The sequence below is a fragment of the Rhea pennata genome, chromosome 2, assembly GCF_028389875.1.
Source record: "Rhea pennata isolate bPtePen1 chromosome 2, bPtePen1.pri, whole genome shotgun sequence".
Classification (NCBI taxonomy): domain Eukaryota; kingdom Metazoa; phylum Chordata; class Aves; order Rheiformes; family Rheidae; genus Rhea; species Rhea pennata.
The window spans coordinates 125,649,693-125,673,916 of record NC_084664.1 but is presented as its reverse complement, the minus strand read 5'-3'; the positions used below and the strand labels follow the sequence as shown (position 1 = coordinate 125,673,916).

Genomic DNA, 24,224 nt, shown 5'->3' with positions numbered 1-24,224 from the left:
CATTTTTGAAGTTGCATCAGGTAACAGTATTTCACCTCCCATATGGCATTTCTAGATTTTAATAGTTTATTGCTTATAACACGGAAGTATATCTAGTACCTAATTAATCATTATGTTCCAAGAAAGACCACTTCTATTTAGTCTACTATTAACTAAAAAGCTCCCAAAAGCATATCATAATTGCTTTTTGTTCACGCCCACATACTAGAGAAATCTAAAGGTTTGCAATCAATAACCACCATTTATCCGAAATATTTTACAAAGTATGAATATCAACAGTCCTCTTACGCATGAGGGATTGTAGTTTTGAAAATATCCAGCATGCAATTGCAAGTCTTATCCCAGATTTCTAGGGTAAACTTTTCACCATTTAGGATGACAACATTCTCCAAACAGTTTGTACCAGACCGTGCTAGTTGTTCATTGTCTGGAAAAGACAAATAGCGCATTTGTTTATTCGCATTCAGCATGGTAAAATGTTAACATTGTTTAATGTAAGTTGGTACAGTCCTACCTTGCTGCACACACCAGTACAGTTGTGCAAATATATCATCCAAAAGAACATCACTAAGTACTTCTAAATACTGTGTGAATACATCACATATTGCATAAAGTGCATGATTACAGGTAGTTGTCATCCATTCAGCTTTCTAGGAGGAGGAAAAAAAAAAAACCCAACATTATTTAAGGTAAGACTCCAGCACTTTAATGTATTTCAGCTTTTAGGATATGCCTCTCTACATTCATACTGATATGTATTCATCCAATTTGAATTGCTTTATTATCAGGCACTACTGTACCTAGATACTGACACACAGCTCTGCTCTACAAGCAACATCTGTGGACTGCAGAAAAATCTAAAAAACCCACTACATTTTGGAGATGCCCACTTTTGCTGTGCTAACTTGTAGGTTTAAAAACAAAACAAAAAACAACAACAAACCCCACATAATAACAGATTATGCTTTGATTATACTATGAGACCAGATTATGCGACTGACAAGTACTTACCACCATATGATGCACTAAATTTGTTAAACTCAGAGCTCACCCTAACTCAATATTCAATAGTTTAACACCAACCTGTTTTCTTTGTGTCTTCTAAATATTTTCTAGAGAATAAAAATTTTAAAATGAGACTTGCCCTTTTATATATAGTCAGACAGAGTTGCCCAAACAGGTGACAACTTTGAACAAACTTCAAATACTGGTAATTTATATTTTAATGCTTTTTTAAAAAAATTGACACCTTGGTTCCTCAGCCTCAGAACCATGGGCAGAGACTGTCTTGGTAAGGATGGGACATGAGGTTCTGCAGCTTTTCTGAAATCCATTTCTGTTTTGCTTCCTTGTCAGGATAGTATCTGTTTGGCTGGTCAAAGGGTGCAAGGAAAGCATGCCGCTTTTTATATTCAAGTCATGAAGAAGTTTTTTAAACCTAGCAGTTTCTCAAATCTTCCAAGTGTGACTTCACTTCTGATGACAAGTATCATTCCATCAACCTTGTTGCTACAAAATGACTGCGTACAACAGTGAATCTGTATTCAAGACACGTCAATGCTGCAGTTCTGCTCACAAACTCTAATTAAAAGATGCTGTGACTCGTGCTAACCTATTGTTCAAAGGGTTAACTACCATGTCCCTTTCAGACACGAGATGTGTCTGAAAGGCTACCAAGGCTTGTTCACTTAGACTACTACCCTCTGCTGCTCTTTCATGTGGGTGCTAACGATATAGAGATCAAACTAGAAACAATCAAAGAAGACTTCAAGGACTTAGGCATGGTGGTCAAGGGTCTGGGAGCCCAGGTGGTCTTCTCATCGGTCCTGCCAATTAGGGGTAGGCACGGGAGGAGGAGTAGGAGGATTTTCCAAATCAACAACTGGCTGCGCTGCTGGTGTTGACAACAGGGTTTTGGATTCTATGACCATGTTACATGGTTTGAAAATCAACAACTGGTGGGGAGAGATGGGATTTGCCTCACCAAGCAGGGCACATTTGCCTTTGCAGACAGGTTGGCCAGCCTAGTAAAGAGGGCTTTAAACTAGGTAGGAGGGGGGACGGGGGTGTCATAGAGACAGGGTAGACAACAAAACGCAAGTTGACTTGGGGGGCCTCCAACAGGTGCATGCAGCTGGGGATGTGTGTTTGCGACATCGCTATGGGCAACCCCCGTACACCCTCCCTGGGAAACCTGCAGCCATGACCACCTCTTTGAAATGCCTGTACACCAATGCATGCAGCATGGGGAACAAACAGGAGGAGCTGGAGATCTGTGTGCGATCGCAGGGCCATGATCTCATTGCAATCACAGAGACATGGTGGGATAGCTCACATGACTGGAATGCTGTCGTGGATGGCTACGTGTTTTTTAGGAAAGACAGGCCAGGAAGGCGAGGTGGTGGTGTTGCACTTTATGTAAGAGAGCAACTGGAATGCATCGAGCTCTGCCTAGGCGGGGAGGAGGATGGGGGGGGCAGTTGAGAGCTTATGGGTAAAGATCCAAGGGTAGGCTAGCACAGGGTACTTTGCTGTGGGTGTCTACTACAGGCCACCTGACCAGGAAGAGAAAGTTGATGAGGCCTTCTATAGAAAGCTGGAAGTAGCCTCAAGATCACAGGCCCTGATTCTCATGGGGAACTTCAGCCAAACTGACCCATCTGCTAGAAGGACAACAGAGCAAGGCACAAACAGTCCAGGAGGCTCCTGCAATGTATCAATGATAACTTCTTGTCACAAATGGTGGAGGAGCCTGTGAGGAAGGGTGTCCTGCTGGACCTTGTCCGTACCAACAGAGAGGGACTGGTTAGGGATGTGAAGGTTGGGGGCAGGTTTGGCTGCAGTGACCATGAGATGGTGGAGTTCAGGATCCTGCAGGAAAGTAAGACAACAAGCAGGATTGCAACCCTGGACTTCAGGAGAGCAGACTTTGGGCTCTTCAGAGACCTAATTGGTGGAGTCTCATGGATTAAGGCCTGAGAAGGAAGGAGGGTCCAGGAGAGCTGGCTAGTATTCAAACACCACTTCCTCCAAGCTCAAGAGTGGTGCATCCCTATGAGTAAGAAGCGCAGCATAAGGGGCAGGAGACCTGCACGGGTGAGCAAGGAGCTCCTGGCCAAATTCAGACAAACGAAGAAAATACACAGAATGTGGAAGAGGGGACAGGCTACTTGGGAGAATTATGGGAATACAGTCAGAGTATGTAGAGATGCAGCAAGGAAGGCCAAGGCCCACTGGGAATTGAGTCTGGCAAGGGATGTTAAGGACAATAGGAAGGGATTCTTCAAACAAATCAGCAGCAAGAGGAAGACTAGGGAAAATGTGGGCCCACTACTGAATGGGGCTGGGGCCTGGTGACAAGGGATACAGAGAAGGCAGAATTACTAAATTCCTTCTTTGCTTCAGTCTTCACTGCTAAGGGCAGCCTCCAAGAATCCCAGACCTGGACATGAGAGAGAAAGTCTGGAGAAAGGAAGACTTTCCTTTGGTTGAGGAGGATAGGATTAGAGACCTTCTGGGCAGGCTAGACATCCACAAATCCATAGGACCGGATGGGATGCACCCACGGGTACCGAGGGAGCTGGTGGATGTTGTTGCCAAGCCACTCTCCATCATCTTTGAGAGGTCCTGGAGAACTGGAGAGGTGCCTGAGGACTGGAAGAAAGCCAATGTCACTCCAGTCTTCAAGAAGGGCAGGAAGGAGGAGCCAGGCAACTATAGGCCAGTCAGCCTCACCTCCAGCCCTGGAAAGGTGATGGAACAGCTCATTCTGGATGTCATCTCCAGACACAGGGAGGAAAAGAAGGTGATCAGGAGTAACCAGCATGGATTCACCAAGGGGAAATCCTGCTTAACCAATCTGATAGCCCTCTATAATGGAATGACTGGCTGGGTAGATGAGGGGAGAGCAGTGGACGTTGTGTACCTTGACTTCAGCAAGGCTTTTGACACTGTCTCCCATAACATCCTCCTAGAGAAACTCAGGAAGTCTGGGTTAGACAAGCGGACAGTGAGATGGATTGAGAACTGGCTGAAAGGCAGAGCTCAGAGGGTCGTCATCAGTGGCGTGGAATCCAGTTGGAGGCCTGTGGCTAGTAGTCCCCCAAGACTCAGTCCCATCCTGTTCAACTTTTTCATCAGTGACCTGGATGAGGGGACAGAGTGCCTCCTCAGCAAGTTTGCTGATGATACCAAGCTGGGAGGAGTGGCTGAGACACCTGAGGGCTGTGTTGCCATTCAGAGAGACCTGGACAGGCTGGAGAGCTGGGCAGAGAGCAACCTCCTGAGGTTCAACAAGGGCAAGTGCAGGGTCCTGCACCTAGGGAGAAATAACCCTAGGCACCAGTACAAACAGGGGACTGACCTTCTGGAGAGCAGCTCTGCAGAGAAGGACCTGGGAGTGCTGGTGGATGACAAGCTGACCATGAGACAGCAATGTGCCCTTGTGGTCAAGAAGGCCAATGGTATCCCGGGGTGCATTGGGAGGTCGAGGGAGGTGATCCTGCCCCTCTACTCAGCCCTGGGGAGGCCTCGTCTCGAGTACTGTGTCCAGTTCTGGGCTCCCCAGGACAAGAGAGACATGGAGCTACTGGAGAGAGTCCAGCGTAGGGCTACAAAGATTATCAGAGGGCTGGAGCATCTGCCCTGTGAGGGATGGCTGTGAGAGCTGGGCCCCTTCAGCCTGGGGAAGAGAAGACTGAGGGGGGATCTTATCAGTGTGTACAAGTACCTGAAGGGAGGGTGTGAAGGAGACAGGGACAAACTCTTTTCAGTTGTCCCGTGTGACAGGACAAGAGGCAATGGGCAGAAATGGAAGCACAGGAAGCTCCGCCTGACCGTGACGGGGAATTTCTTCCCCGTGAGAGTGACGGAGCACTGGACCAGGTTGCCCGGGGAGGTTGTGGAGTCTCCTTCTCTGGAGATCTTCACGGCCTGCCCGGATGCGGCCCTCTCTAACATGTTCTAGGTGACCCTGCTGAGCAGGGAGGTTGGACCAGATGATCTCAAGAGGTCCCTTCTAACCTTACTGATTCTATGATTCTATGCATTGCTTGAAAAGAGAATAAGAGTGACACTACTGTTGAGAGAATGCTTGAAAATAGACTACAACAGAATAAGGCAGTTAGGGTCAGTTCCTAACCAAGCAAGTTGTGAAGATTTATTTACATTACTTGGTAAGATATACATTGGGTTTTCTGCTGTAACTATAAATCTTATGCAATTTTTCCCCTGTGTTTCTCCCTGCACACACACCTCAGTCTGTTGTTCTGGCAGTTTCATGTTGTCAAATATCCTGAAGACAATTCGAAATAAATCTTGCCACCAATGTTTTTCGTAAGTATGGCCATATGTCTTCATTATTTCAAACATTACTGTTAGGCCCCTGAAAGGAAAAGAGAATAACATATATGAGAAACTGCAATGATAAACAGTAGACCAAGTATGTCCACCTAAAACTAGACTGTTAAAATTACTGTTAATAACTTTATACATAGCTTTGGTCAACAGGTGTATCAATCACAATAATATACTAAACAAACTGATTTTTCTACTTAGTTCTAAAAAGTACTTTCAGAAGCACAGAGTACACAGAAAGTGTGGTCATTTCAAATTAAAATAAATAAATTAAATTAAAATAATTAAATTATAAGTATAGCCCCTTTGAAAAGGGCCACAGAACTAAAGGAACAAGTATTTTTAGGTAAGTAAACAGAACTCTAAAAATGAGTATTAGTCTTCACTAACTCTAGGTTGGGGGGCCAAATGCATAGGTTACTTATAGAGAGGTAAATTTAAAATTATCTGTATCCAGCCTCTCATGTTTGTCATTAAAACTGCAACAGAACACACTATTTTGGATGGGGAGTTTGAAGGAGTGTTCCAGCATTCAAGAAAAATAACCATGTTTTATGCAAAATCCAAGTACAACTCTGCTTTTTCAAGCCATTTTTGCAATTCACAATCAGTTAGTGGATCTTGGTATAAAAAGTTTTAAAATCCTCAAAGTAAGTATGAGGGGGAAGATATAGGAAGGAAGGCTGGCAGGATCAGGGTTCAGTTAAAACCAAAAATAAGACTGCAACTGAATTTTGCTGTTGTGGTCCACGAAAGAAAGAAAAACCAAACCAAAAACAAACGAAACACTACTCATCACACTACTCACTTTACATTTATTCAAACAACAACAAAAACAAATGTGACACAAGAGGCTTACTCAGTCAACTGACAAATCACTAAACTGGAATGCTTAACGGGAACATATGTCATGGACTCAGATATCCTATTTTTAAATATACTGACAAAAGGAATGGAGAAGATTAGAGCTGCCAATGGAAAAGTATAGATTTGGGTATTAATCCAATTTAATACCTTATTTAAAAAAAATCATTTAGTGCACATTGTTTATTTAGACTTGACCTATCGTATCAAAATAATGTCTAATTGTTATATGTCACCAAAGTTAAATTGACTTTTATATTTTACTTTTCTATGTATAAATTGCCCTCTGTCTCATCTGACACCCTGTGTAGAGCTAAGCTGTTGTGACTAATTTACAATTTACATAATAAACAGAGAAGAGCTGATATATATAAAAACTAACACTAATGTAAATTAAAATTTTTATGGTTGTTCATCCTAAATAGGTGCTAAAAATGTTTGAATATTTAATTTTAAGAAAACTAAATACTTCTCTATTTAACATAAGGCAATTACAGCCAGATAATTTTAGTATTTATTATAATGGAAGGTAACTAAAGAATTTTAAATGTGAAGAACACAGACTTAATTTCTACATTTCAGCATCTGTTTAAAAGGTACTTTTAAAAATCTGCTCTTCCCACAGTGGTATCAGCTAAATTAAATATATAACCTATATATAACTAAATTTTATAAACCCAGTATATAACTTAGGCTGGTTACATTTACTGAGAGTGTTATTTCTCCTTTAAAAGTGTAAAGCAAGCCTTTTAAAATTTGAATTACAAATACTGATTGTTACCTGGTTCTTACATCTAATTTGCATCTATTGATGATACAGGACAACTCAAATAGAATTGGGAACCATCCTCTCACCCATACTCTGTCTTCAGGAGCTACATTCATATCATCACTTGTGTATTCCTTGAAAGCCTTTAGAAGCAAACATAAGGTTATACAAACTAAACGAACATGCACATCCCACCCTCAACCGTAAGTGAGAGCTTCTTCAAAACAAAACGTAAGCTGGATTGGAAATAACTATTTCTATTGTACTAGTGTTATAGCATGATACCTCAAGTGAGCTGGCAATTCATGCAATAATATTGAGAAGACCAACTGTTATTCAAAGTAATGCTTAGTACATTAGGAAAAGTGAACTTTGAAAATAAACTAGATGATGCATTCAAGCATTAGTTTTTGCTTGCAGTTCTGCCCGACTCTCTTACTCTGTTCTAAAAAAGCAGCATTGAATATAATTATCTATAACAACCTTTTAAGGAGACAAAGAATTTTTACTTATGCCATTATGTATCTGCTAACAATATTTCTGAGCAGAGAACAAATCCTTAGATGCTGATCTTTAGCAATTCTGATGAAAGTTAGCCATCAGATGAACTAGGGGAGGTGGGGGGGAAAGGAAACAAGCAAACAAAATTGTGCTACTCTCAAAGCTTCTTCTCTGAAACTTGAAGAAAGCCCAATAAATCTGGCACAAGTCATTTTTCTCCTTATAAGTGCTTTAATCAAAACTGCTTTTATAATTTAGTGAATACAGACTATACCTGAGGTCTATCAGATACATATTTTGCACAGTGGCGAATGAGACGGATTGCTTCCATACTGGTATCTGGAAATGCTGCATTGCAGGCAAATTCAGACAAGCACTTAACTGCATCCTGGAAAGAATCTATGGTTGCTGGGAAGTGTTTTTCAAACACAATTGCTGGGAGAGAAGTGTGAACAAGAAAAAAAAAAAGTCACATTTTCTAAGAAAGCTTTAAAAAATGATCTATAAATTTTACTATGAAATGATAACAGAAGTCATGAGAAACTAGTTCATGGACTTGCCCTGTCAAATCTTCGAGTATTAATAAAGCCTCAAACAAGACTGTTCAATAAAATTTCACCTAGAGGTCATTCTACTTTAATTTTAGACACTTATTTGCTATCAATCAAGGTAGAATTCAAAAGGAGGGAAATTTTACAATTAAACAAGAGACCCTGATAGTTTATTATAGCATTAAGTCTGCGAGATTAGAGTTGAAGAGAGCTAGCTAAAGCTGAGTTTCATCTCCAAAAGGTCTTCCCTCAGCAAAATGGTCTTGTTGCCTTGATTTTAAATAATCACATTCAAGGAATGAAACATTCTTAGTCCCAAAGCTGAAAATGCTTTAGGAAGTAGCAGAGGCTGAAAGAGAATAAGACATCCTTTATGGCACTTAAGACTTGAGACCTAGATTATAATGGAGTAAAAACATAGTCCCACCTGTTTCAGCACTTTCTGCTAAACACAATTCAGAGGCAAGGAGAAAGATAAGCAAACAATGTAGTAGTAAAGTGATCACACAAAATTAGTCCTGAAAATAGAATTTCTTAAATGAAAGTGTATGCAGCAAGTAAAACAATGCAAGACTTCAGTTTTACTTTAGAACACTTTAAATAATCAGAAATTCTGAAAGGCATAAAAGAAGATGGATGACAATGATCTTACTGAATTATCTTCATAAATATTTTCCCAAAGAATTGTTTGAAAAGTGTGAAATACAGGTTTTAAAGCAAGAAGTGAAAATGCAGGCTGTAGATCCAAAAGAAAAAACAAAGCTTGTCAGCCTCTGGAGTCAGGTGCATTTTCACAATACCTGTGAATATCATCAATACTCACTGACAATGTGTCCTGTTGTTTGGAATGCAAGTTCCACTATACTTTCGTCCTGATCCGAGGCAGCCAAATGAAATACTGAAAAAATATTTTTCCAGCCTGAGCGAATATTAGCAGCTTGAGAATTTACCATCTGTGCAATACACCGTACAACCATGTCTCGAATGGTAGGAGACCTAAATTAAAATAACAAACAGTAATTGTTTAAACTAAATTACAGAATCAATTAGAATAGTATATTTCTCCAGCAACTAATTTTACAAAAGCAATTTGAAACATTAATTGCAAAAGTCAGTGCTTATGATCCAAGCAATTCAATTAATTTTATGTTATTACCTGTTTCTCTTCATTATATGTTCAAATGGTCTTAAAAAGTCCTTCTGGAATCTGAAATTAGCAAGTTCTCCCTTTTCCAAGAACTTCATTGATAATTGCCTTAATGAGTCTACTGCAAAAATAGCTACATCTTCATTGGGATTGCAGCCAACCTGATAACACAAGTAGAAACTTGTAAATTTGCTTTAGAAATCCACCTTACAGTTTCAGCCTAAGCTGCATTTACATTTGATAATGGAGATCTGAACAGTACTGGAAAATTAAAAAAAAATTAAAGACAAGCCAATTCCATAAACCACATCGTTACACTACTTCAAATTCCTAATCTCTAACTAATTTCAACTGTTTTCCACATTACATATGCTAGCATTTATAGCTTCCTGAAAATAAACAAGCTAAGAGACTTCAAAATGCTGTATTAAAAATACATGTCAAATATATACATCATATATAGTCAGTTCAGACTTGTAACAGAAATCAACCTCATATTCAAAACTTCTCACAACACCCAAAAGAATGAGGACACATAACCACCTAAAGGCAGTCAGTTTCACACAAGTCATGATAAAAAGCTTAATAATATGTATCCCTGCTTTTAACTTTTTACTATATTGTGTACCTTCACTTTTTCACAGGGCTTTCAACTTAAAGGATATTTTCTGTATAAATACTTCAAAACAAGAAAGAAAAAAAAAATCAGCACAATTCAGATATGCACAAGTGTTTTTTTTCTTTTCCAGAAATGTAAACTCCTCTCTACATAAAATGTCTCTGTATTAATAATTCAAGCAGTATAATAACTAACAGGGATACCTTGTTAAAATGATCTCCAATAACTTCCCAGATCCTAGACCATTGTAGCCTTATTCGACCCATGTTGTAATAAGAAATCTCTACTATCTTCTGCAGACTAAACATTCGAGGGTGGGTAGCAGACAGCAGTTCATCCATAGACACAGCACAAAGCCAGCGGACGAAATCCACTGTTAAATGATCACAGAATTTAATTTAATATTTTTCTCAAAGTAATCACAAAGCTGCTTTTACAGAGAAAAATGTAAAACTTACCAATAGCATTTCCATCCAATCTTGTAGATCCTGTAAATATCCTGTAAAGTGCAGTTTAAGAGATTGTTACACTTTCTAAAAAAAATGCATCAATTAAAAATTTTTAAATGCATAGTGTGCATTTTTATAACCCCCCGCAGCTACTTTTATTTGTTCAAAAGAGATTAACTGTGGAAAAAAGTGAGTGTGGGAAAATAAAAGCAGAAAGATTTCAATCATTTCAAACACTTAAAATCACTCCCATACGTATGCCTGGAGATACACATTGTTTCCAGTACTATCCACTCATGAACACCAGATGCATAATCTTAAGCACCTTTTAAGCTGTTCAGCCCTGCTCCAAATACAGAAGTCTTAACTATGGTAGAGCACATGATCTGTATTTGCCTTGACAAACATATACCTGAAAACTTCCCATTATGAAGCAGGGAGAAACACTGCAAAGCTGAAGAGCTATTATATGTTTGACATTAAGTCTCCAGGTAGTTTGATGTGATTTTCTTATAAGGCAGCTTTTACTGAACTGGTATCTATCCTGCTGCCTATGCTCAAATCACGAAGGCGCCTGCGTGCCTGCAGAAGGGTACCACTTGGTACAGTAATTGTCAGCTTCAATAACCTTTTGGACAATGGTGCTCTGACTTACGTATTGAGGGAGCAAGATTCATTAAAACTCTTGTCTAATCAGTATTGCAAGATATAAACTGAGAATTTTTATGATATATATTATGCCTGATCATTTCCAGTTAGCGTGAATGTAATTCACAGACAGAAAGACTGGAACAATTTTGGGAATTTCAGACACCATCCACATAGCCTGGAGGAAAGAAAGGAGCTGGTAACTACATGTAGAAGTGGGTCTGTCAATAACTCTCCCTGTACAAACGCGAAACAAGATTTGCTATGTTTTATATATAGCAAATCAAGATGCACCAGATGGTACCATCTTCATTTTTGCAACTCTCCTGTAATGAAGGCTTCTTGCTTCATCTTCCTTCTCTTCCTTACGACAAACAATTTCTAATTCATTAAAAAAAAAAAAACACACAAACACACACAACAGTATTTTAATATATAGTAGTGTTTATAGAATAGTGATTCCAAATACTCATATAACTAGTAATTTCCTATCATTAGGGTGCGGTGGTCAAACACTGCTTTAAAACCTTGAGGTGCAAACAACAAACATAATACAATACCTGTCTACAGCAACGACAACACTTTGGGAGCTTGTTTCACCAATGGATTCCTGAATACTTGCTATCTGTTTCCAATCCACATTTCCACCAACTACAGAGAACAAAGTTTGAAAAAGGTATAAGAGACAACAGAGAAATAGTGGAGGAGAAAGAAGAAGGGAACTCTTGTCACTACCTGTATAACTGAATATATATTTAATACACAGTAAGAGTAGTATTCTGTTAATTTCCCATGCATGAGTAGGGCATTTCAGTGAACAGCTGTATACTGTGCCAAGTCCTCTAAATTCTCTGTCCCTGTATATCCGTATTATTCAGTTCACATTTGGAGCGATTGTATGAATAGATAAAATAGAGAAAATTTCAACAGCACACGGGGATCCTCTTTCCATCTTTAAATGGATCTTTGGCAATTCTGCTACTGAAAATAAATTACAAAGGATAGAGAATTTTTCACACATTAGCAGCAAGTGAGTAAAGTCATCCTGGTAAGTTTTCTTTTTAATCATTCATAGAGAAGAGCTTCCACTAGAATTCTATCTTAAAGCTACTTCTGGAGTACAGCAAAATTACCATCTAAAAATAATGAGGAGGGAAAAAAGTAAAAAAAAAGTAAAAAAAAAAAAAAAAAAAAAAAAAAAAAAAAAGTATTTATTTTGAAAGCTAGAAACTGTACCTTGCAACTGAAAAAGCTCATATTAAGAAATTCCTAACTTCCCAGTGAGCAGCTTTCTGAAAGTCATGGTAATCATCACTTTCAGATCCCCCCTCCACCCCCCTAAAAAAAAGAAAGAAAGAAAGAAAAAAAGGACAAAGTAGAAAGTAACATTTTACAATCTTATGATTCTAGGTAATGCTATCAACCCTGTATTTAGTTTATCTGAGACAGCCTTTCACAAAGGTAAGGGCAAAGAGAAGACTCAAAGCAAGCCAGCAGTTTTCTTCTTAAAACCTTCCTTTTTTTTTTTTTTTTTTTTTAAGGAACTAGCAACTGCTTCAGCATGAGGTTGTGAATGCTGCAAAAAAATAAGTCTGCTTATGCATATGTCTAATTTTGTAAGCTTGTTTATAAGAGGAGGCTTCTGCACCACCAGAATGCAAATTCACTTACTCTAATTAAGCAACTATTTTCCTGAAAAATATATGTCTGCATATATGGGTACATGCAGTAGAGGTTCTTCACAGCAACACAGTTTCATAGGAAGATTGCTACAAAGCGGTAGTTCCCAAAGATACTTCAAAGTGATTGTAGAAAGAAAATTAAAATATCTGCATTATGAGACATAGTGTATGACATAGTGTATGAAAACTAAATTCAAGTGAGTTAGGCATTTTCCTATAGGATTACAATTAAATTATTAAAAAAGTAGTTAAATTTTCATGTGTTCACTGTAACAAGCATTCCAGAATTTTAGTTCAGACAGAAGTATTTTCATGCATTTAGAGATAGGCTATTTTCCTTAGAAATGTAATTGGCAGGGAAAAAAAGATTTTTATGAGTGGATCTATACCAGTGTCTAACAAATATGATTTAGAGACAGATGACTACAGTTTACACTGTTGAGCTATTAACACTTAAAATTTTTAAAGGCTAGTCACTTCAGCACAGAAACTGCCAGCATTTGGAAACAGCACGGTTGAATAGGTCACTGGGGAATGCTAAAACCGTGAATGCATATTAAGGAGTAGGAGCATTTCAGTATATGAGATGTTGGCAGATGCATTAGTTTCCAAGGTTTCCCTTCAGTACCTCTGGTGAGGGTGAGGAGAACATGTGGAGGCAGGCCAAAAGGAGAGCACCACAGAAAGAAAAGGACTGACTGCAAGCTAAGAAAAACTACGAAGAGGACACAAAACCAGACAGTGAGGTCTGGTTGAGGGCTAAGGTCAGGGAAACTAGTAAAATTATTACAGTGACACCAAAAAATGTTGCATAAGTAAAACTAAAAGCTTTTGCTTTGCTATGGTTAAAGTTGTTCTCATGAAACTAGCATCAAAATAAAATTGACATTTAACAACCAAACACGGTTATACCCCTTGACACTTCCATAGTTTCCTCATATCCTGCACCTGTAGGTCTAACTGTGTTCCTACAAAAACACAATTTTGAATTTAAGATAGGACCTTTATACTTTTCTGGGAGGGTCAAAGGTGTTCTAATGTCTATTTTTACTGAAAATGCTTCATTTTTATAGAATTACATGTTTTTAATTAACTAGATAATTCTATATAGTATAGAAGTCCATTAACTGGATTATAGTCCTTTTATCCAGTTCGTTAGTGGTTTGAATGCATTAATTTCTCACAAACATCCGTAACAGCATGTTTAATCTAATCAGCACATACTAACTTGCCTGTTAGGTAAAGCACTTGGGACACAAACTTTGCAATATTATTAAACCTGGTCACGTCATACAATCCTCAATGGCTTTTTACTTAGCCAAAGTAAAATAATAATAAAATAAACAAACAAAAAAACCCTATCCTTTCCTCACGTTCCTCACTCTCCCATCCTAGCAATAATACTTAACATAGTACTCCAGTGACGTCTAAGCAAACTACAAGGCACAAATGCGGATACAGTTTGGCAGTTTGGAAAGGACTACTTTAGGGTTGCATTTCTGAACCTGATAGCCACTGTCAAAGCTAGACACACGATTTTAATCAACTGTGCCTGAACAAGTGAAGTAATTAACACTGAGATTACTTACCAAGTCCCAGCCCTGCAAATTCATCAGGGGCCTGATCTTTTGTTCCAGTAAAAGAACCTTCCCTGCCACGCACTGTCCCTGAGATGTAACGAGGTTTTACTCCAGTTCCTATTAACTGTGCCAATTCAAGTTGACTGATGCATTTCAGAATCTAATCCAGAGAGTAAAGGAGTTACTTGGCAAGAAAAAGTAGTTTGAAACAGCAAACAAATTCTTAAGCATCTTTCTAAAGGTACATCTTTAAAAGAAAAAAAAAATCTGATTTCCAAACACTCAAGGTCAGACAAATGCTTTGAGAATTCTGACTAAAACTGGAAGTGATTTAAAAATACCATGGTATTTGTTTGTTGCTATTTTATTTATTTAAATTTGGACACATTTTCCTAATTTAATTGGCTGCATAATGTGCAAGTCTATCTAATGGATGTACAGAAGTATACTTGGCATGCTATCTAGAAAATGTATGCATGCACAAAGTAGTACACTAGCGAGCTTAAAATCAGTACACACATTTTCTTAAAAGTTTAAGAATAAATGACTCTCGTACCTCATGCCAGGAGTTTCCTAAATAGTTTCCATCTGTATGAGCAACCGTGATGAGTGTTTTAATCGTGTCAATATTCTTCTGCTTCATTTCAGTAATACCAGAGCTAACTGTAAGCAATGTAAATCTTGCTAATGCTTGGACATAGGCATCTCTTTCAAGCTACAAAAGGGAGAAAAATTATGGTTTGGCTTGCATATAAGTATTTTCTTAGTTTCTTTCTTGTAATAGAACAGATCTCATTTTTTTCTTCCTTCAATAGAACATTTCAACCTAATATTATCCACTCAGGAATCAGTCAATCACATTTTGCAGATCAGTATTACAAAACTACCTAAACAGGAGTAATTCAACTTACAAAAAAGCTTTACCTAACAGCTGCTTGTAATAGCAGATGACTGAACTTGATGATCCAGGAAGTCCTTTTCACTGGCATATGTTTCGATGACAAACACAAATCAGAAAAACAGTTCTGAGTACCTAACAGTTTAAGTATGTGTATCACCAAACTGGTAAAATTAAGTCAATGCATAAGTGCTTTATGTTATCTCTACACCTTACACCTTTGCTATTCAATATAACAAATTCCTTCCTCCAAAAACTATTTGAAAGATCTTGTTAGCAACCAAGGAACTACTGTAGACATCAAAATACTGAAGGCTATAGCACTATTACATAGAAAATATTTTGTTTAGTACACAAAGAAAATCACTACATTAAATTTTACTGATGATGCTATTTATCTTCTCTTCATACAACTGAATTTCCAAAGCTTTCTTCACAATGAGGATCTTCCCTTTTTCCTACAGTTAGCCAGGGAATCAAAGAGTCAGGCTCACTCCATTCAGGAATGTGAAGTGTCAAGTCCGAAAGTCTAGAATATGTAGGTTGTGGGTTTTGTTTGGTTGGTTTGTTTTTGAAATAGGATATTGTTTCTGAAGGAAGTAAATACTAAGTAGAAAAGCTAAAAGTCCCGAATGTTTCTTCTTAGGTAAACTTTCTGTATTTTATTAGACCTAGACCTATTCTCAAAACATTGCCTTAGCAGATTCTACCTTCAAGTAGTTTTACCTTCAACGCCTTTTCAGTGTTTTTTTTTTCAAAGATTCTAAATTATACATCTAAAAAAATGTATTCTAGCAAACCCATAAAACTACTCGCACGCACGTGAATTAATCTACACAGTCTGGAGCACCTCAGAAGCTTGTGAAACAACTGTTGTGCAGTAAGCAAACAGCAACTGACCTATAATCTAGGCAGATGAAACACATTAATAGCACAAAAAAGGGGGTGTTTTACCTGAAGCATATAAATAGTCTATCTACAAACCAAAGGGAAGTCCTCAGGTATCATACAAACCTACTGCAAAGCTAAAAGCAGGATTACAGTTGAGCTCACAAGTGGGTTTTTTCTTGTTAGATCTGAAGTTGATAAAGTTGTTGTAAATCAGAAAAACAAATGGCAATTATGAATTATTTTTAGCCATTTGAATGTTTAAGACAGTTTTGAATTAGAAACATTGAATATAAAATATATATACATACACACACACACATACACACACACTTCTTTTTAATCTCAAAGAATGTTTGTTTCATAGAGAAAACACAGATATCACAACAGAAATCAACACCACAAGACAGAATCTCACAGGACTAGACAGCACAGCTGCCATATTTTACCCCAAGTACCACTACAGGGCATGTTGGCAAGGGCACAGCAACTCAAGCACAATCATAGAAAAACAAAGTTTCATGTTAAATGCACTACACAAATAGGCTCTAGAGTCTACAAGTCACGCATCTTTCATAAGAGAAAATGTCTTCCCTCCTATCAAAAAGCAGTGCTACCTTTCCACACTGTCTTATACAGTGGAATAAAAAGTAATCCCCTGTTCTTCTAAGCCTTCAAAGTAGAAGAGGAGAACAACAACTAAGCAACGTGTCCATCAACCAAAAAGTAAAAACAGATGAAATGAGCATCAAAAGGATATACTTAATTTGCAAATCTTGTTCCAGATACTTAAAGACAAAAAACAGATTGTGCACCAGTCTCAGATTAAAAGCATAAATAAGGAAAAAGAGAATTTAAGAGTTTTGTTTTTTTGTTTGTTTTCAGTTTTTCTGGTAGTCAGAGGTGAGCATGCACAGTTAAATTATACTGCATGCTTTGGGAACTTTCATAAAATTGAAAGCCTGCACTTTCCTCTGTTATCTCTCAACGTGTGTAAACTAGTGTTAGCTGTTATTAAACAGTGATTTTAACCTCAAACAGAGAAGCTGCCAGCACCAGTTAGGCACAAGAGAAACCTGCTTCTACAGAAGATCCTTAAGTTAGCTCAAATACTTGCTCTAAGATCCCAGTGCTCCAAGAACATGCATCTCCTTTCCCTGCACACCCCTGGCAGGCCACTGCAGGACTTGGGCTAACTCTAGCAGCTGCAGAAACCAATATTCCTACAGGTTTCACTTTGAGCCACCTAGGCAAGACCTTGTTAACCAAACTTTGAGGTAGTTCGCTTCAGGCTAGAAAAGAAAAAAAAAATCAAGAGCAAAGATAGAGGAAGGAGACCTTACATCATCTCAAAACTGCTTTTTTAAATTAACTGAAATCAGAGCTCTGAATACGCCTTACCACACTAGTGATACAAAGTTATCTAAATTTTCTAAATCAAAGTGCAAAAGAGAAGGGAAAGAAGGTATTCACTTATAGTATCATAGTTCAAGCTTTTTTGTTTGAAATTATTCTCATAAAGTTTTTTTTTTAAATGTTTCCAGTATACACATGATATAATGCAATGGCAAACATGAATTCTTCCCTCCATGTCTTCAGTTGTGCTTACAAAGAGTTTATGGCAGATCATTAACTAATGTTTTAGAATAAAAGAATATTCACTAGCTATGAGTTTAAAATGGAAGGAAAATGGGGTGAGGGAGGGACTCAAGACAAACCAGCTAAAACTAAAACAACACAGCGATGTCCAGGTCTAATCAGCACCATCTCCTAGGGTCAGAATCTGGAATACTTGTCATGCTGCTTAATGCAAGATGCATTAATACACTGTACCAGCAACATAAAGGATAAAATGGTATCTAATTATATAAGCATCAGAATAGTATCATTTCCCTGAAGTTGAAGACAATACTTCAAACAGTTCTCAGAGATAATATTTAATTACAAAATAGGATAGAAAGATGCATTTTAAGAAACATCACGATAACAAAGCTAAAAAGGAAAGTACTTTGACCAAAAAAATATAGTCACTCGAAGAGAAATGAAAATCCAGTATATCAGTATCACAACTTACCAAATAAAGATCACTATTTAAGACATTTTCAGTCAAAAAGAATGAGACAAACCAGTAATCCTGGAACCAGGCAGCCTCTTAGTATTGCAGAACATAGCTTCAGCAAGAAGGTAACGGACTGAGAATCATACTAACCCTATCCTCACACATAAATCACAGTATCATCACAATCTTAATTTTTTTATATTACCTGAATGTTGAAAATGCAAGCAATCCTGATAGCACATCGGATACCTTCCAAGCACAGAGAGGCAACTTCTGTATCATCACAGTCCTGCAGACCCACACTGAATGCAGCTAGGAAAGGTGTCCATGCCAACTACAACACATGCAAAACAAAGGTTACATTATCAACCATTAGTATTTGAACACAACAAATACTTAAGTTTCAATATCTTTCTAAAATGTAAATTCAGTCCTCACATTAACTTTGATTTTACCTGATGCAAAAAAAAGAAATGGTGAGAAACGATATGAAACATACAAAGCAGGACACAAAGTAATACAGATAGACACTCCCCCCAAAAGCACTCTCCTCCCCTTTAAGCAACCAAACAAAACCACCATCTTAAGAGTGCTGAAAAAAACCCAAAGTTATGCCAGTCAGATATCTATTACAGTTTTAATATTACCTGGATAAATATCCCTGTAGCACAGAAGTGTTTGCACAGTTAGAATAAAGTTAGAGTCAACACTTGTGACAAGAACCAACATGTTCAATACCAAAGTAGATACTACTTTTCATCCTAAAGGAATCTACATACTCAAGTAAGACAGTTTGTCCTGATAATACAGGAGAAAGAATAAATGATGCTGCCCTGTTGTACCACACCTTTACTAATTCAGCTAAAACCACTACAAGACAGGTTACCATTCTTTCCCCAACCTCTCTACACTAAGTTTGCTATTATTGGTTCCCATCTTCTTGGGTCCAAACCCATGGCTGAAGTTCCCCATGCCACTTGCCTTAAAAGGGACTGAGAAGGAATAATAGGCTTAACTAAAAGCTATTGCAGAAGAGCTCACATGGTCCTATCCTTGTGTTCAAGGCTCCCTCTCCCACAGGCAAAAAAAATGGTCAGAAGATGCAGAGGATCCTGCCATCATTATGTGTGGTTATGGATGTCCACCACACAAGCTTGACGAAACCCCAGGGCATCCAGAACAGTTTTAGAAATAACCACCTGCAATCACCCCAGGTGCTATACACAGTCAATAGAAATAGCAGGCAGCAAGAGATCTCACACTTTCATATCAAAGCAATGCAATACAGCTTTGGTTTCACTTAAGCTAACAATTCCAAAAGCACCACTTCAGAAAAGTATTCAAAATTTCAGTACACCAAACCACAGTTCTGGGAGATAATTAAAGAAACCAGATAAACTGCTAGATCCAGGACTTCACTCCCCCCCTCTTTTTTTTAGGAGGATTTCATTGTTTCATTTCTAAAAACTAATCTTAAAATCTCAAAACCAAAATTCTTTCTTTTGTTATGAACTATTTCGAGATCTGTATAGCATGCTTTATGATTACATTTAGGCTATTACAAATAGACTGTTTTGTCATTAAAGGTCATTTTGTCATTAAAATTACTCCTGAAGTAAACACTCTGATTTGAGATGCTCTGATTTGGCATACTGTGAATTTTTATTGTTTTGATAATTTAGCTAATCTGCCTGTAATAATAAATTTCACTATGACATCTGTAGGTAAAAGATATCTACAGATTTATGAAATTTTGTTGAAATCTAAATAGAACAGTCAATATGAAATTAAATATTCTTTACTTTCACAGTTCTCACTTTCTTTTTTTTTTTGAAAAGAGAGATCTCTGCTCAAAGTATCACACTGTCAGTACTTAATTTAGTTTATGAACACCCTAAAGCAAGAAGATTTGGGAGTCTTATGACCTTCACAAATGATACAGAAGCTGATAATTACACAGATACTTCATTTTGCTCTTCCCCCTCACCCTGCAAAAGTAGTGCATTTTCCAAACATACTTTTAAGATACTAGAGGCTAGGAATGCTATAGAGTAATAGGGTAATATTCTAAGAAAAAAGTTTATGAATTTTACAGATGCCTGTATTTGAATTTTTGTATTTCAGCATTTAAGAAGTCAATAGAGAGAAATTATGTTCAGTGTACCTCGGCTAAGTCATACGCAGATCCTAAATAAGAACTTGATTTAGCATTTTCCTGTACAAACAGAGTACTGATAGACTTTTACTAATAGTGTGATAAACAGCTTAAGATTTGCCTTACAGACAGTAACCTTACTCCTAGATCCACACTCTCTCTTCAGTTAGGGCCTGGAGCTAAATCTGATCTCTCAGTAAGTCATTTCAGTGAACAATTTATTTCTTGTAATAGTAGTTTTCTGAGAATTTAACTTACTGGAGAATGAACTCCCTGGAGCAGTTCACAGGAGAGTCAGATGAGCACTGCTAGTGGCATGAGTGCAGCGAATGAGAGCACACGGGAAAAGCACAACTGCTTTTCAGTAGCAGCTTACTGAAAGTATTTAGTTAAGCCAAAAACCATATCCAAAAGGCTACTTGAATGTAAATCTCTGCTGGACATACTCCATACCTATAAATCTGAACTGCTTGTATGGAAAAGGCATTTGTGTTGGAGATAGCTTGCCCCTACGCAATGGTGAAGACAGGTGTTTAGAACAGTTTAATATAGGTTTAGCTATCTCCACCCCAAAATTATATGGCCCTCCTACTCTTTTTTGAAATATCTATTTGCAATTCTTTTGCAATAGGCATGATTAGTGAAAAGTTTACTCTAACAGCTGCCCCCTGCCCCGAAATGCAATGAAGTAATCTCCTTTGGGAGCAGGAGGCACTCAAATACCAAGATGAGTCATTTCTCACTTTTATAAAGCTGTTGTTTTAACTGTGCATCTGAAATAAAAATCTCTTCTTGCAAGTTTTTAATCATTCTTCACACTTTTCTTCCCCAATATACCACTCATAACTCCCTCACTACACCAAGATTTCTTCCATCAGCATAGAAATTTCTTAAATCCAAGGGTAAATGAAATTGGAGTAGAAGGTTCAAAATTCTTTCCTTCACGCTGCAAGTTAAATAATTGTAAAATAATCAAAATGTGCTGGATGCAAATGTTTTATGTTTTTAATGAATCCTGTCACAATCAGCATTTTGCATTATGGAGAAACTAAAATTCTAGTTAAATGTCTATATACATGCTCACCTTAAACATAGGTCTCACGTGCTCCAGGTGTGTTGCACTAGTAAAAGGTGCCTGAACATGGCTCACCGCCTCCATAAGAGCTTTAGCTGTTTTAGCCATTTGTTCCATTTCCAAATTATATAAGAGTCTTCTCTGCTTTTCACTAGCAACACCTGCAAACACATTTTCTCTCGTTAGGTTTGTGCACCTTCACCAGTGGTGTCTCCAGGAATACTGTACTTCAAAATTTTTCATTATTTAAATGTCATACATCTTTTCGATTGTCATTATTTTCTGAGATTACTATATTAGCAAGATACCTGTATTAGAATATTGATTCAAAAATTAACTCAAGGCAGATTTACACATGAAACAAACTATTTTTAATTCTACATGGCAGTTCAAGATTTGCACATAGAGCATTCCTTCTCCATCACATCAACTTACAGCATAAGTATTCAACGTACATCCACTGAGCTAAACTCAAAGAGAATAGAAGTTTCGTGGCATTCCATCTCCAATAGAAAACTAGAATAAAAATAATCCTTTTCTCCAGCAGAAAGGACCACCTTATCACCTTCTAATTTTAGTAATGGAACCTCCATCTCATCAAAACAGAGAAACCCAAAGTATATAATAATAATTAACTTTTATAAAATTATTATAAAAACATTACACAAATTGAATTATTATTGAAAAATCAGATAGATTCTTTTTTGCAGCTGCAAATTTCCTGTAAGCTATCTATTCTTAAGTAAGCCCTAAGCTAACCTTATAAGTACACAAATTTGACTACATTGGGAAGAAGCTATGTCTCTCTCCAATGTTTTCTGTAGAAAACTATAATTAAGAACACCTAAATCTTCACACTGTGCAAAATTGCAGCTTTTTGTTTAGTATTTGAGAGAAGAAAAGCTAATTTTAAAAGTGTAGTAAAATCAGGACTCTGTAAACCAAATAAATCAAGATTTTTGGAGAAGTAAGGGTGCCTACAGGAAGAAAATACAATGGTTAACCTAAAAATACATGACAACCACCATGTTTGTTCTGCAGTGTGCCTATCAGCCAAACTGTTAATTCATAAAGCCTTCATATGCATTTCCTTATGGTGTTACTCAACACTAAAACCTATTTTCTTTATGGGAAAATGTACCAAACATTATGCATTCAGAACTACACTGATGCGGAAACAAACTGTATTATTTAACATAGATTTGAAGGTCATGCATTTTTAAATTAAAAGGAAAAAGATATGAAATAAAAAGTTATGACTCATTTGGAGTTAGGTAAGTGGTGCTGGTTTGATTCTCTCATTTCAAATAGATAACAAAACTGAAGAGGCAACATTTTGGAAAAATCTAACATTACAATTACTTACTCTGCTTACTGGATTTTGTGGGTATCGTTAATTCTTTTGTTTCTTTCATTGAAATCTTCTTTCCTGCTATCTCATTATAGATAGCAGACAAATATTCCTCAGGGAGATCTTTACTGTCATTGATACCTCTATTCATTTTAATATACTGTTCTTTTGTCATTTTGTTCTTTACCTGAAATCCAGAGAGACGCTATTAACATCAGCAAATGGCACAAATTTTTAAGCAGTTACAATGCTGTCTACAAAGCCAAACAGATAAGAAGTTACTATCAAAAAATGAAACTGTTGATTCAGGAGAAATTTTAAAGTATCCAATAAGACTACATTCTCAAACCTACAAAATCATGAAAGCCAAATGGGAATTACAACACTCATAAGCATCCAGCAGGATCTGCAGTTTAATTAGCCCTCAATTACAAACTGAAATTAGTGTTTTATTTTGTCATATAGACTACGCTATTTATTTTTAAATATAATCTTTTTTTTTTTTAATGATGATGGCTAATCATTACAACTTTGAATGCAATGCACTGCAGGTATTTATCAAAATAAAGCTTTTTTTTTTTTAACTAAATCAAGAGCAGATGTGTATTAAAATCAACGGGTAAACAGTTAATGTAAGTGATCTAACCTACAGTCAAAGTCAGAACTACTGAGAGTGCTGTAATATGAAATATATGTAATATGAAACAAATCCATACAATCCCTATTCAACGCATGGGATGGAAACGATACTTTACAGAAATGTCTAACCAAAACAACTTAATGAAGCACAACATTATTACTTAAAAGGTGTGCAGATCTAAGCTACTATATTTAAATGCATCCTGCTGTTACATCAAATACCCAGATTTTTACAGCTATTGTCACAATATCTGAAAGTTGAAATTCTACCAATTTTTTCTAGCAACATACCTGGGGACTGTGAAGATCTGTTGTCAACATGATAATTGAGTAAGCTAAGACATACGCTGTGTCTGCACTAGCAAAAAGAGTTTGCCTGATGTGGAGAAAGAGGGAAAAAACAGCAAAGTAATATATTAGCAACTTTTACTTATTATTCAGCTTTCCAAAGTTCTGAAAATAAAGTACTATTTACCCTTGGTTACATTCTAAATATCTAGCAGCAAATTTCTCCATTAGGCGATCAATTTTTTGAGCCTCTCCTGGAAGACGAAATCCCTCTAGAAACATACGTAGAGCTGAAACAAAATCCTTTCCTGAAAAGTCGTGTTGGTCTACATATGCATACATGACCTCTTTGTTAAATTTATCATTGTCTCCCAGGAACTCCCCAACCTGAGTCTAAAAAATAAGAACAGAAAGAGACAAGCTAGTGCATTCACACTGGAAAACACTGGTAAAGTGAGAACAGAGACATACTGCCCGTATGTCCCACAGAGACTTGCGTGTAATTAACTATGACATATTCCTGATTCTCTTCTGCTCGCTAAAGTGGTATACTTTAGCCATACACTCTAGCATAATGCTCTTGTGTGCTCAAGCCTGCCTACTTTCCCCCTTCTGATTTTACTCCCGTACCATTTCATTTTGTTAGACGGAGTCCATGTGTGCACAAGACAAAGTATTACCAATGACTGTTCTGTTCTCTGCTGCA

At 37.2% G+C, this 24,224-nt stretch overlaps 1 protein-coding gene across 2 annotated transcripts in view; it reads right to left on the bottom strand.

The window, feature by feature from the left end:
* ARFGEF1 (ADP ribosylation factor guanine nucleotide exchange factor 1) overlaps nt 1-24,224 on the bottom strand; it is a 92,572-nt gene that overhangs the window by 13,026 nt on the left and 55,322 nt on the right. The window contains exons 16-32 of one of the 2 annotated variants that reach the window (XM_062570302.1): nt 23,706-23,911; nt 23,522-23,606; nt 22,607-22,778; nt 21,250-21,401; nt 18,216-18,344; nt 14,722-14,880; nt 14,175-14,325; nt 11,464-11,554; nt 10,265-10,305; nt 10,010-10,179; nt 9,197-9,348; nt 8,864-9,036; nt 7,764-7,924; nt 7,001-7,131; nt 5,254-5,383; nt 515-650; nt 289-427 (exon numbers count right to left, since the gene is read on the bottom strand). In XM_062570302.1, coding sequence (XP_062426286.1) covers nt 289-427; nt 515-650; nt 5,254-5,383; nt 7,001-7,131; nt 7,764-7,924; nt 8,864-9,036; nt 9,197-9,348; nt 10,010-10,179; nt 10,265-10,305; nt 11,464-11,554; nt 14,175-14,325; nt 14,722-14,880; nt 18,216-18,344; nt 21,250-21,401; nt 22,607-22,778; nt 23,522-23,606; nt 23,706-23,911 — 2,378 coding nt within the window. Of the gene's footprint in view, nt 1-288; nt 428-514; nt 651-5,253; nt 5,384-7,000; nt 7,132-7,763; nt 7,925-8,863; nt 9,037-9,196; nt 9,349-10,009; nt 10,180-10,264; nt 10,306-11,463; nt 11,555-14,174; nt 14,326-14,721; nt 14,881-18,215; nt 18,345-21,249; nt 21,402-22,606; nt 22,779-23,521; nt 23,607-23,705; nt 23,912-24,224 lie in introns of those variants that run through there. The other variant, XM_062570303.1, reaches the window with a different exon arrangement.